At 45.7% G+C, this 13,044-nt stretch overlaps 1 protein-coding gene across 2 annotated transcripts in view; it reads right to left on the bottom strand.

Annotated features, from left to right (window-relative positions):
- Positions 1–342: 342 nt before the first annotated feature.
- LOC140279580 (beta-2 adrenergic receptor-like) overlaps positions 343–13,044 on the bottom strand; it is a 28,912-nt gene continuing 16,210 nt past the window's right edge. Inside the window, exons 1-4 of one of the 2 annotated variants that reach the window (XM_072374735.1) lie at positions 8,373–8,455; positions 4,639–4,780; positions 4,258–4,549; positions 343–1,473 (exon numbers count right to left, since the gene is read on the bottom strand). In XM_072374735.1, the coding sequence (XP_072230836.1) occupies positions 441–1,473; positions 4,258–4,549; positions 4,639–4,777 (1,464 nt within the window). In that variant the 5' untranslated portion in view covers positions 4,778–4,780; positions 8,373–8,455 and the 3' untranslated portion in view covers positions 343–440. Of the gene's footprint in view, positions 1,474–4,257; positions 4,550–4,638; positions 4,781–8,372; positions 8,456–13,044 lie in introns of those variants that run through there. The other variant, XM_072374736.1, reaches the window with a different exon arrangement.

Consider the following 13,044-nt stretch of genomic DNA (forward strand, 5'->3'; position numbering starts at 1 on the left):
ACCAGCAACATTTCTAAGATGAAGATGTTTGGAATGGATAAGCAGGCTAGTTTTTAGCTCCAGCTGTCGGTAAAAACCTCTTTCCTCACATCTGCTTCCAGCTGTGTTCCTATAGCGATAGCGTTTTGGTGAATAATGTGTGGAATCACTTTGTTGGTGTGGTGAGTTGCTGAATGTAGATGAGGATTCTCTGAAAGGTACAGACTGTAAAGGGAGGTTTTCTTTTTATGTGAGACGAGTCGAGCCTTTGGGATTTGCTTTTGTTAGGAGGCCTGCAAAGAAAAGGCTCCAGCAGTAGAGTAAAAAACACTTTGTCACAATATCACCGAACAACGCAGCCTCATAAAAGATGTCGTTTCAGTCTCAAACAACTCAAATACAGTAAGCTGCAACAAATCGGGGTTTACGGCACCGACATTTACCACCAACATCCGCACAGGTCAAGCAGTCGATGCCAGATTTTCCTTACAGCTCCAGCTGGCCGAGCCGCCGGCCTGCCAGTTGGTTAAGGTACCAGGAGCGACATCCAAAACCTGCACGGAGCAAGAATTTGGTCGAGCTCGGGTGAGCGAGCTCTCCAAACTGCCCTTCCAGTCTGACGCCACCTGAGTGTCCTGCTCTTGAACAGCATCCAGGTCTGAGTCCCCGTTCTGCCTGTGTGGGGACTTGGAGTAACGGTCCCTCCTGCTGCACCATCCCCACACTCGCCACCCGCCCCAGCTTCGTCCCTTACCCCTCAAATGAAGGATTTCCTGGAAGGCGTGCCTGAAATCGGGGCTGCGGCAGTAGATGAGTGGGTTGAAGGCTGAGTTGGAATATCCCAGCCAGTTGAAGAATCCAAACGCCACCTTAATGTCGCCAACACTAGGGAACGTTATGATGATATTAAGGATGAAGAAAGGTAGCCAACACAATGTGAAAGTTCCCATGATGATCCCCAGAGTTTTCACAGCTTTTTGCTCCTTAAGACAGAACTTAAGACGCTTTGCGGCACAATGCCTTCCTTCCACTTTCTCTGTCCTCACCGTGTTATCTTCACCCTTCTCTTCTTTATCGGTGTCGACGTCTCCTGGTTGCTGCATGTTTAGTCGGTCCTCTCCTGCCGGTTCTTCCGCCGCAGTCCCTGCCCCGAGTTTTTTCAGGGAATCGCTATCCTCGGGATAAGTCAGCTGTGCAGAGTAATGCAGGTTGTAGAAGTGCCTCTCTCGCCGCCTGATCTTCTCCAGCTGTTTCTGAGCCTCCTGGAAAACCCGGCTGTACAAAAAGATCATCACCACCAGAGGCAGGTAGAAGGACACGATGGAGGAAGACACGGCGTACGCCGCGTTGGTGTTGAATTCACAGCAGTTCTCGTTGGCCAGGCATTCGCGGGCTTCAGGGCAGTCCGACACCCACAGCTTCAGATAGATGGGCAGGAAGGAGATGAGGGAGGCCACGGCCCAGACGCCAAGCACCACTGCAAAGGCCCGACCCCTGGTCAGCAGCAGGAGACAAGGGGCGAGATTCAGGTTAGCCAATACTTTTAGAGAATCCACTGCATGTAATATCATTGTGTGTCTCTCAAAAGCTGTGCACGTGCTGTCCAGCGTGCACGTGCTGTCCAGCGTGCACGTGCCTACCGACTGAAGTGGCTGCCAGCCTGGGGACACGTCCACAGATGTTATTCAAGAGCGTGTTTCTACTGAGAATTGCTGTTTTCCACCTTCAACACCACATCTCGTGTTGAAATCCAGGCTTAAAGCCCCTCTCTGGTTCCATCAAAGGTTGCTAGAAACTTGGGTGTCATGATTGGTGACCAACTAACCTTCAAAGATCCCGTTACCTCGGTTACTCGTTCAGCCGCTTTGCATTACTAAACATAAGAAAGATCAGACCATACCTGACCCAACATGCCCCCCAGCTCCTGCTGCAGGCCATGGTCATCTCCCACCTTCACTACTGCAACGCTCTCCTAACTGGTTTCCTAACTGGTCTCCTAACTGGTTTCCTAACTGGTCTCCTAACTGGTCTCCTAACTGGTTTCCTAACTGGTTTCCTAAGTGGTCTCCTAACTGGTCTCCTAACTGGTCTCCTAACTGGTTTCCTAACTGGTCTCCTAACTGGTTTCCTAACTGGTTTCCTAACTGGTCTCCTAACTGGTCTCCTAACTGGTTTCCTAACTGGTCTCCTAACTGGTCTCCTAACTGGTTTCCTAACTGGTTTCCTAACTGCTCTCCTAACTGGTCTCCTAACTGGTTTCCTAACTGGTCTCCTAACTGGTTTCCTAACTGGTTTCCTAACTGGTCTCCTAACTGGTTTCCTAACTGGTTTCCTAACTGGTCTCCTAACTGGTCTCCTAACTGGTTTCCTAACTGGTTTCCTAACTGGTCTCCAGCCTGTGAAACCTCTGCAGATGGTCCAGAACGCAGCGGTGCGTCTGGTCTTGGATCAGCCTAAAAGAACACGTCCCCCCTCTGTTCATTGAGCTCCTCTGGCTGCCCTTAGCCGCCCGCATCAGGTTCAAGTCCCTGATGTTAGCTACAAAGAGCTTAATGGAACGGCTCCATCTACTTGAAGGCTCTTGCAAAGGCTTCTGTCCCAACTGGGTCCCTCCGTTGGTCCCAGGATTGTCGTCTAGCAGCTCCTACACCACGCCTAAGACAATCCAAACTCTGTTCATGTGTCGTCCCACGATGGTGGAATGACCTACCGAGCGCTACCAGAACAGGGGCGTCCCTGTCTATCTTCAAGAAGCTCCTGAAAACCCAGCTCTTCAGAGAGCATCTCCTATCCCAGCACTTACCTTGTACTTCCCTCCCCCCTCTATCTCTGCACTTTATCTTTCTGCACTTCCTTCTATGCCTGCACCCTATCTCTACTCTGTCCCCTCTGACAGAGTCGGACTCCTGGGTTCCTTCTATGTAGCTTATTGTTAGCTTATTGTTGGCTTATTGTTAGCTTTTTATAAAGCTGTTATATCTTCATTTGTAAGTCTCTTTGGATAAAAGCGTCTGATAAATACAGAAACAGAAACATAACAGACAATGAATATTTTATATTATAGTATTAAATGGCAGAAAATGTTAAAGACGGTCCGGGGAAGGCCAGGCAGAGGTAACAGGCCGGAAGCAACACATATCTATAGTTCCTAGAACTGTTAAAGGACGATGCTATTCTGCTGTTGTCGGGCTTATAAAGAAAATCTGTGCAATAAGACACTATTTTCTGAAGGTTTTTCCATGATCGGTGTCCCTCTACATAGCCTAAAACACCTGGAAGGCACAGTATCCTACACTCGTGAGCGTACACGATATTTTCTGTTCAATGACACTTGTTCTGGAGTGGTGGGCGGAGCCTTATCAGGCCACTGGACCCGACCAATCAGAGTTTACTGAGCTTTTCAAGAACATGGCGACCCCCCCAAAGCCATTTCGTGGAAGCTTTAAAAGTCAAGTACAGAACAGGCTTAACGTTGTATACAGATCATTGATTTCTTAATGAAGAATCAGCACAATGTGCCAAGAGATGCTGCCATTTTATGATACACTGCATTCCTCGCCCTTTATAAAGCCCGATCCCTGCAGTACAATTCAATCAGTCTGTGGAACATTTTGCCAGGTTTTGCCTCGGGCTTCCATCCTCAAGCAAAGTTAAGAACATAGTGGCTACAGTAGTCTGGTGAGCTCACTTCTTTGTAACTCTACACCTCCAGATTCTTTTCATTTTTAAACTTGTATTCACCCCCAACTGACACCGACTCCAGTGACTTTGCACAGTGACCTGCAGAGACATAAGAGCCATTATAGAGCTGGTAACACATTCTTTGAACGTGCACTTCAATTTTAAAGTGAAGCGGAAAAACTGCTTCTTTCCAAAATGCCTCACAACATTCAAAGGAATATAAACCGATGCTAATTGAGAGGCATTAAGGAGCCACCTCTGCAGGAAGAAGAATATATCCGTGCCGAGTTAAAAGGGCTAATCATTACCACGGCACTGCTTAACCCATTAGGACCTGATGCGACATATGAGTGCACCTGCATCCATGAGCAGAAAGTGCCTCAGGCCTTTATGGGTTAATAGCTTCACATTTTCCAGCAAGCTGCACCTCTGGCCACGCCCCAAATTGGGATGTCACAGCAGGCTTTGGCTCGACAGAAGACTGAAAACACCTGATGTGACATCACCGGTTGATGCTGGAAAATCTGAGAACGTGGAGGACTGAAGCTTTGATTGTGTACGAATGAAAATGTTCGCTTTGGATGCCTGTTTTTATACCTGGTGAGGAGTGTTGGGTAGCGGAGAGGCAAGGTGATGGCGAGGTAACGGTCCAGCGCAATCACACACAGCGTTTCGATGCTGGCTGTGACGCACAACACGTCTGTTGCTGTCCAGAAGTTACACACAAAGTTTCCAAACTTCCACATTCCCAGCAGGATATTACTGGCGCCAAAGGGCACCACAACCACGCCCATGATGAGGTCAGCAACTGCCAGCGAGGCGATGAAGAGGTTGGTGACGGTTTGGAGCCGCTGGAACCGCAGGATGGCTGTGATCACCATCACATTACCTGCACAGAAGAAAGTCATGCTGCGGTGAAAGGGTGAATCAAATCAGAGGAGAGTCCCTAGCGATCCATCCAGCTGCTTGGTTACGTACCAAAGACTATGGCCAAAACCAGAACAGCCATGGCAACTCCGAGCAGCACGAGTTCTGCATCGCTGTACCCTGATGGTGAGCCCAGAGTGAGGGTGCCGTTCAGTGATTGGTTAGCCAGTACCGACACGGTGCTCGTCATGATCTAATGTCAAAATGAGAGAGCAACACAGTCAGAATCCATGAAGATGATCAGAAACTTATAGGGCAGGTCTTTAAGAGGCAGGTTTGTGCCTTCTAATGCAATTTGTACCAATGATGGTATTCACAGTTTCCAGGAAGGTTACACAGACTCTGATGAGGCCTAAGTGCTGGGTCTGATTCCTCCTTTAGTCCCTGTAAAACTGCAAAAAAATCTACATACATTTCAAGAACAGCAATGGGAATACACTCAGAAGCCCAGGTATTATTATATCCTGTGAACCGAGCCTAAAACGAGCCTAAAACGAGCCCAAAACGAGCCTAAAACGAGCCTAAAACGAGCCCAAAACGAGCCTAAAACTAGCCTAAAACTAGCCTAAAACAAGCCTAAAACAAGCCTAAAACGAGCCCAAAACAAGCCTAAAACGAGCCTAAAACGAGCCCAAAACAAGCCTAAAACGAGCCTAAACCGAGCCCAAAACAAGCCTAAAACGAGCCTAAACCGAGCCTAAAACGAGCCCAAAACGAGCCTAAAACTAGCCTAAAACAAGCCTAAAACGAGCCTAAAACGAGCCCAAAACAAGCCTAAAACGAGCCTAAAACGAGCCCAAAACAAGCCTAAAACAAGCCTAAACCGAGCCTAAACCGAGCCTAAAACAAGCCTAAAACAAGCCTAAAACGAGCCCAAAACAAGCCTAAAACGAGCCTAAAACGAGCCCAAAACAAGCCTAAAACGAGCCTAAACCGAGCCTAAAACGAGCCTAAACCGATCCTAAACCGATCCTAAAACGAGCCTAAAACTAGCCTAAAACGAGCCTAAAACAAGCCTAAAACTAGCCTAAAACGAGCCTAAAACAAGCCTAAAACTAGCCTAAAACGAGCCTAAAACGAGCCTAGAACAAGCCTAAAACGAGCCTAAAACGAGCCTAAAACGAGCCTAGAACAAGCCTAAAACGAGACTAAAACGAGCCTAAAACAAGCCTAAAACGAGCCTAGAACAAGCCTAAAACGAGCCTAAAACGAGCCTAAAACGAGCCTAAAACGAGCCTAAAACGAGCCTAAAACGAGCCTAAAACGAGCCTAAACCGAGCCTAAAACGAGCCTAAACCGAGCCTAAAACTAGCCTAAAACGAGCCTAAAACAAGCCTAAAACGAGACTAAAACGAGCCTAAAAACAAGCCTAAAACGAGCCTAAAACGAGCCTAAAACAAGCCTAAAACGAGCCCGTCTTTAAGGCTCCTGCCACCTCTGAGCAAAACTGCACCTAAAGATTAAGATCTTTAAATAGTAGATCGTGTTACAACTGTTCCTGAATTTAACGGCACTTATTGGCATCAGTTTTCCTGGGAGGACTGAAGCTGGCAACGTTTCCCAGGCTTGCTTACAAACTGCTGACATATTTTCAGCTTTCAGTGAGGCAGTGATGTAGGGAACTGCTTGTGGTTGTTAAGGCTGAAGGTACCACTCCCTGATATCAGCCTGCAGTGGGACCCCAACAAGGCATAAATCCTCTCTGGAATGCTGAAGCTGGCTCCACGCAAACGAACGCCTTATCTTCTGAAAAGGATACTGTACACTGGCCCTTATAGGTCTCTATACTCTGGCTACCTTATAGAACTGAGCATATGCGGTCGTTCACGCGGGAAGGGAAACGTGCCGTGGTGTTATCATGAGTTAATCACTTTAACTGTGTGCATGTCTTTGCGTTTTTCTCCTCCGAGCGATAACCTTTGTCCACGAGCAGCGTTCTCTCCTGATATGGTGTTATGTAATCGTATGTTTTTCATTGTCTCTCCTTCGCTGAGCCGCAGTCTTCTTTTTTTCCTCTCGTGTAAATTCTCCACTGAAGTGTGCAGCAGGGCCACGGGCTGGTGCTGGGGAAGAGCTACGGTTATGGGAGCCGATGCATTACGCAGAGCTGCAGCGCAGCAGCCAGAATAAAATGGACACACATGTGAAAGTATGGCAGCACAGAGCGGCTTTGAGCCCGTAAAATACACGAAAAGCTGCGCTAATTATCCTGTATGAATAAAACAAGACTTTTCTTTACAGGGAAGCCTTCTCAGAGTTGGCCAAAGTGACAGCAGACACGTGGTGATCCATGCTCTGACTGTCCTATCAGCAGTCGGGGGATGGTTAATCCCGCTAAGTCAGCAAAAGCTTAAGATAAGTCAGTCATCGGGCGGTTCTCCGTGTGTTTTACAGCGTTTCTGTTTGCTTTTAAAGGAAGCCACATGTGAGGTTTATGGGTTTAACGCGCATCTAGAAGCTGTTTGGTTCATTGGATCATCTCTTTTTGTTTGTATGCTGCGTTTTATTCCAATAAAATCAAAACGCACTTTTAATGGAAGCCCTGAAGAGGCGCATTGATTCACGCGCGTTTACCAAAGTGCGTGCGTGTTTCCTGCGGTCAATGAGCAAATTGTTGAATTTTGGGATGGTTTCAAACCGCCAGGGCGGAGAAGTTTGTTGCTTCATGGCAATCATCCCGTAAGTGGAACAAATTGCTGTCCTGGACAGAAAGCCTCACAGTGCCGCTACGCTGTTGTCACACGGCCTCAGATATTTACCACGCGCGTGTCAGTCTGCAGCTCTTAACAGCTCGTGCGTGACAATTTGTCGTCGCCTGGAAAATGTCCCCCAATTAGCATTTTCAATTTTGAGAATATCCTCGAACACAGAAATGATGGATTGTGCCGCTTTAAAAATCGATCTTTCATTACCTGCGCTCGCGCTCGTTTCGGTGGTAACGAGCGTGGCCCTGATGGATTATTACGCGCCGCGCGCGGGGTCAAACCAGCCGTGAAACTGCTTCCAGCCTCATTATTCCCATTTTTACAGTGGCCAGTGTCCATAAAGGGTGAGTCTGACCCTGCCGCGCTTTACCCTGACGACCCTCGAACTGTTTCGAGCTGTTGTGGCTGTTCACTGCCCCCCCCCCCCCCCCCCCCCCCCCCCCCCCCCACTAATCAGATCAATAACTATCCCGGCAGTTACCCGCAGACTGTTTAAACAGGCGCACGCGGAGCCTGCTCTCTAAGGACCATTATCAAACATTTACAGAGGCATAAAAATTCCACAATTAAGCAAAGGTGTCTCAGTGATGGCGATTACAACGGCACCGTGCACTTAGCCCGCGACAGTGCACGCAACCGTGCGTGCACGTGGACAGGCTTTGTGGAAAATACACAAAGTAAACACGTTTAACGGAATAAACAGATGACCGAAGAGTGAAAAGTACAAAGGATCTGATGGCGGAAAACATTCACGGCAAAGAGAAAAGTGAGTTGGAACTCTCTGAAAAATGTCTTTCATTTGACAGATGAATGAATTTGAAAGATTATTTTAAGATATTAAAGATGTGCGTGATGGAAAGACCTCACGAGAGAAGCTTCAAACTGGTCAAAGCTTCACTTAGGTCCTGGTTATCTGAGTAAAATGTTAATAAAACTCTTTTAACTCCTTTTATTCTATAAAAATGAAGCTTTAAGTGCCACCTGAAGCAGGCAGGATGTCACACATGGTGGGTTTTATGTTTGTGTGACTGCGCCCAGTGCGTGAGCGAAGCGCGTGCCTGTGAAGGTTGGTTTTCTTACCTCCAGGCTTTGTTTTCAGCTTCAGTCCAGTGACTTCATATTCCAGATACGACTAAGTCCACAACATCTTTAAAACGTGGCTCCTCCGGCTTCTCCTACAGGTGGAAATGTGGGTTTTCGTGTGGGACACACTCTGTCTCACGCTTCCTTTTTGTTCCCACTCATGTGTGAACACACTCTTTCAGCCCTCACTTTCAAGCAGCTGAGCCTGTCCCCCCCCTCTTTATAAGCAAGCCCTGGTGACGTCACAGCAGGACAGTAGCCAATCAGAGAGCGGGGGTCGGCTGTTAGTGTAGATCATATGTCTGCAGTGAAGTGACAGCTGAGCAGCACCTTGAGCCCTTTGGGCTTTCGGAAGCTTTAGTTTTTTACCCCGTTTCTTCTTTTTAGCGCCAGCCCAGACCACAGTGACATCTGCTGCAACACTAAACCACAAACTTCGAGTTCTGGCTGGTTATTCTTCTTCTGCAGCAGCGCTTTACTGAACCCAGAATGCTCTGTTCCTCTTCATTTCTGCATTCTGCAGTCTCAGGTATGCTTATTGTTTTAAAGGATAATTAAACTTTAAAGTGGCTTTCATATAAGGGTTTATATAAAAGCAAACTCAAAGAGGTCGCTAAAAAGAACCAAATCAACCAAGTTTAACTTTTAATTAGCTTACATTAGCTGACAGTTTAGTTCAACCCCCCCCTGTGTTTTTCACTTTCTGCAGCATTGTATTTATACTCATATCAAACTGTACTTTAAAGTCAGAGGAAAGCAAAATGCATGATTCGTTTGACACGACATCACGGACAAATGTGCCGTTAAACACTCAGAATGAGCAGAAGAAAATGAAACACTGGGAGCATGAGCAGCTCAAAAAGCCCTCAGTGGAGGGGGGTTGTGGGTGAAATGTCACACAGGCGGAGAGAGAACAGTCTAAATGATCTGAATGAGGAACCTTCATGCTGTAAGGTGATGTTAACCACAATCGAGGGAGTTGTCAACACTGTTAAATGGTGAAATACACATGCCTTTTGCAAGCCTGTCCTGTTTGAGATGCACCCAAAGTCTGGGCCGATGTGCACGGCAGCAGCAGAGCTCGAGTTAATCCAGCCACGCTAAGGTGTGGCAGCGGGGCATCTGTCAGTCCGAGCTGCCTCTGGAGAAAGTGCCAGATTAAAAAAAAGGAAGGTGTAATATCTCCTTTAAGGTTGATTTCCTGTGGCTCCACAGGAAATTAATCTACGGTGTGCAACTAAACTGCCATAAAACGGTAAAACTGGGCTTCTTAAAACTGAAAACCTGAGCTAAAAACACCTCGAATCACTCGACTCCCGCTCCCATCTGTTCGTAAAACAGGGAATGTGTCAGTTTGTGTCAGTACATTTAAACAAAGCTGCTCCAATAAAATCCTGATTTACAGCCTCAGCTCCATCAGACAAACCCCTCGACATGAGTTAGAAACTGTAAAACGCTGCAGGGTGCAGGTACACTGGGACCAGTTGAATAAGACCCATAAATGTGTCCCTTAAGGTTCTGCCCTTGTTCAGAGTCTAGGAACTAAAACAGAGAGGCAGAAGGTACCTCAGGGTAAAGATGGGAAGAGGTCAAATGGGGCTTTCTGATCAAAAATAAAAGCAATTCATTGCAATCTGTTCTTGTTTTCCTTTTGCTCAGCCAACCAGCTTTCAGGTTCAGGTATGTTTCACATCGATGACCCACATTTTCAAGGCAATTAAAACTTTTCCTCTGAGATTTAATGGAGTAGAGACATAAAGAATCAAAACATTGGAATGTAAATAAATGATTTATCACATCAATACTCTGAATATGCATTGAAAAGCTTTAACTGGACCCCATAGAGCCATAAAGAACATAATAAACATAAGGCACCAGGCTGATTTACCAGGAGAAGTCAGTGAACACGGCGTTCTGTCCGCTTTGTGCTGATCATAACCTCAAAAAATAGCCTCAAACACACGACTCAAAAGCTGCAGATACGTTTCTGATGAGAGCAGCAAATAAGCATCCATTCATCTTTACATCTCCTTTGTATTTGTAGCAAGAAATGTGTTTTTAGTCCACATAAAAGCGGTGATAGCTGCTAGAGGACATAAGCTACACTCCATCCATGTGATGATGCTTTCTAGCTGCTCATCGCCTCTCTTCTGCCCGATAATCTCTCCTTTATTCACCACTTTCCCCTGAATGTTTCAGTTGCCAGAACCTCTGATGCTCAGCTACCGCCATCCAGCTGATGCGCCCACAGCGAGTTCATCTGGGGGGGTTTCACACTTACAGAGGAAACCAGAGGTGGTGCAGCAAAGAATGTGGTACCACGTCTGCTCTTTGTGTCTGTTGTGTTTGTCATGTTCACACCATGACGTTTTCTCTTGGGAAAAGAGACACAGAGCATTGAGAATGACCATATCCTCCCGTCTGACACATTCCTCTTAGTGCCTCTTCCTGTCTGAGACCTATCCCTTCCTCTATCTCTCCATATCCTCCACCCATTGTCCCACCTTCTAATCCTGGGGCGTTCAGCCTCTACTAGCAAAGACCTACAGCCTTAAATGCCTCTATAGTTTTTCTTTCATCCACCCCTCAAGTCGTTGATGCTTTCAAGTAAAAAAAGGTGCTTTTGAGTGGAATATAAGGGATTGAGTTTGAGTTTGAAGGAATATAAATGCTTTGCATGTGACCATTTTTGCTGTTAAAGCATCGATGAAACCAACAAAACAGCAGAATTGAAAGAAAACTGTTTTACATCATTAACTTAAATGATAACTGAGGCTGCAGTGGCATCGATTGAATAATTTCAGGGACCATCCATTCCCAACAAATCCTCCAAAGTGTGGGAACACAGTCCTCAGCGCTCTTTGTAAAAGAGAAAAAGCCTGTTATGCACGGATATCCTTAGGCTCTATATCTGAACAGCAGAAAAAGGACTCATTATGCTGAATTATGTCCAATTGCCGGCTGGTATCAGTGCCTAGAAGTCACCAGAAGAAGAAAACCCATTTCACAGTGGCACACTTTTACCATTAAAGCCCAAACTGTCCGATTGTGTGAATGTTCAGAGAGTTAGTTAACAGGCTTTTTATAGAAATAAAGTGACCGCTCTCATCCAAATATGTCGGTTAAAAAGCAGCTCGTCTTTCATTTGTGACCCTTTTCTTGTTATTAGTGTTTTTAATAGATAGAGATTTATCGTACGGTGCCGTGTTTCTATTAAACTTGTCGTTTGTAAGCTAGCCAGCCGTTTTAAAACTGTGCTGTATATAAATTAAGTTTCTTTTTTGATGATGCTTATGAGTTTTTAATACATTTGCCAATCATGGAGGATTAAAACCAAGCTTAGTTGACTTTGCTGTTGTCAGGTTGTGAGATGAATGTGATTAGCTAACGTTAGCTTTAGCAATGATATAAGATAACCCTCAGAGGATCCCAGGGACATTTTGAGCGATTAAGTTTTTCACTTTCAAGCCTTTTTGGCTGTGCTGAATGGATATAGCTACAATTTGAGGATATTAATTAAAAAAAAAAAAAATTGGAACTATTGTCTCAGTTCCTTGAATTAGCATAAAATGGCTAAGCTACGCAAAAACTGACGCATTTGTTCTTAATGGCAAAAAAAAAAGTCCCTCATTAAAAATTTTTTTGTTCCCACATTTATTTTAACATCAACTATCGATTTATGTTAAGATTCAAATCTAAATTGTTCATATTTGTCCACCAGGTGGCGCTTTGGTGGGCCGTCCTCTGACTTCTGCAGAGCTTAAAGACCTGACCCATTCATTTGAATCGGGTGTGCTGGAGCAGGGAAACATGCAGGGTGGGGTGCCTTGAGGACCAGGGCTGGGAAACATGGAGTTGCAGCCAGAGGCTAATGCTAATGTAGCAGAGGAGCTGCTCACACTAGGCAGGTCATCAAGGTCACATGAGGTCAGTGGGTCACCTGACCAGTTTTATTTCTATAGCACCATTCATACAGAAGACAATTCAATGTGCTTTACAAGAGAAATACATTAAAGGAACAATAGAGCATTAAAAACCAAAGCTAAAAGCAAGAAAAACAGTGCAGAAAATGCACTTAAAAAGCAAAAGCAACAGCAGACAAATATAAAAACAATAGCTGCAGATTATCCTACAATATCTGGTTCACTGGTAAGCCGCAGTAAATAGTAATGTTTTAAGCCCTGATTTAAATGAGTTGACAGCTTCAGCCGACCTCATGTCTTGGTCACAGGACCCACGATGCGAATGGCTGTTAAAACGCCTTCAGGAACATCTTCAAAAGCAGATTTGCCCCCATTAAGCTCCTAAGATTTCCATGATCCGGAGAATCTGCACCAGCAGCTGAATGCTTGTGTCTATAGACTGTTTTCCCCATGCAGTACGATCTTTGATAAGCAGTATCCGCTGCCCTTCATTCACAGATGAGATCGCAGATAAAATCACCTGCAAAGCCACATTTATACGATATGCGGAACATTTGAGAACATTTCACTCACTCAAAGAAATGAATCTGCAGCTGCACTGAGAGTCCAAAAGGAAACATATTCCCAACGCCTGTTTGGTCTTCAAAGAGACGCCCGTTCTGTACGGTGTATCCTGTGCATAATGTGTACTGTTTCCTGCTGCCACATCCTACAACAGCTAGTCTGTATTTCTGCCCTGCTTCTCC

The sequence above is a fragment of the Leuresthes tenuis genome, unplaced genomic scaffold (assembly GCF_036924035.1).
Source record: "Leuresthes tenuis unplaced genomic scaffold, fLeuTen1.0.hap1 SCAF_21, whole genome shotgun sequence".
In the NCBI taxonomy this organism is placed as follows: domain Eukaryota; kingdom Metazoa; phylum Chordata; class Actinopteri; order Atheriniformes; family Atherinopsidae; genus Leuresthes; species Leuresthes tenuis.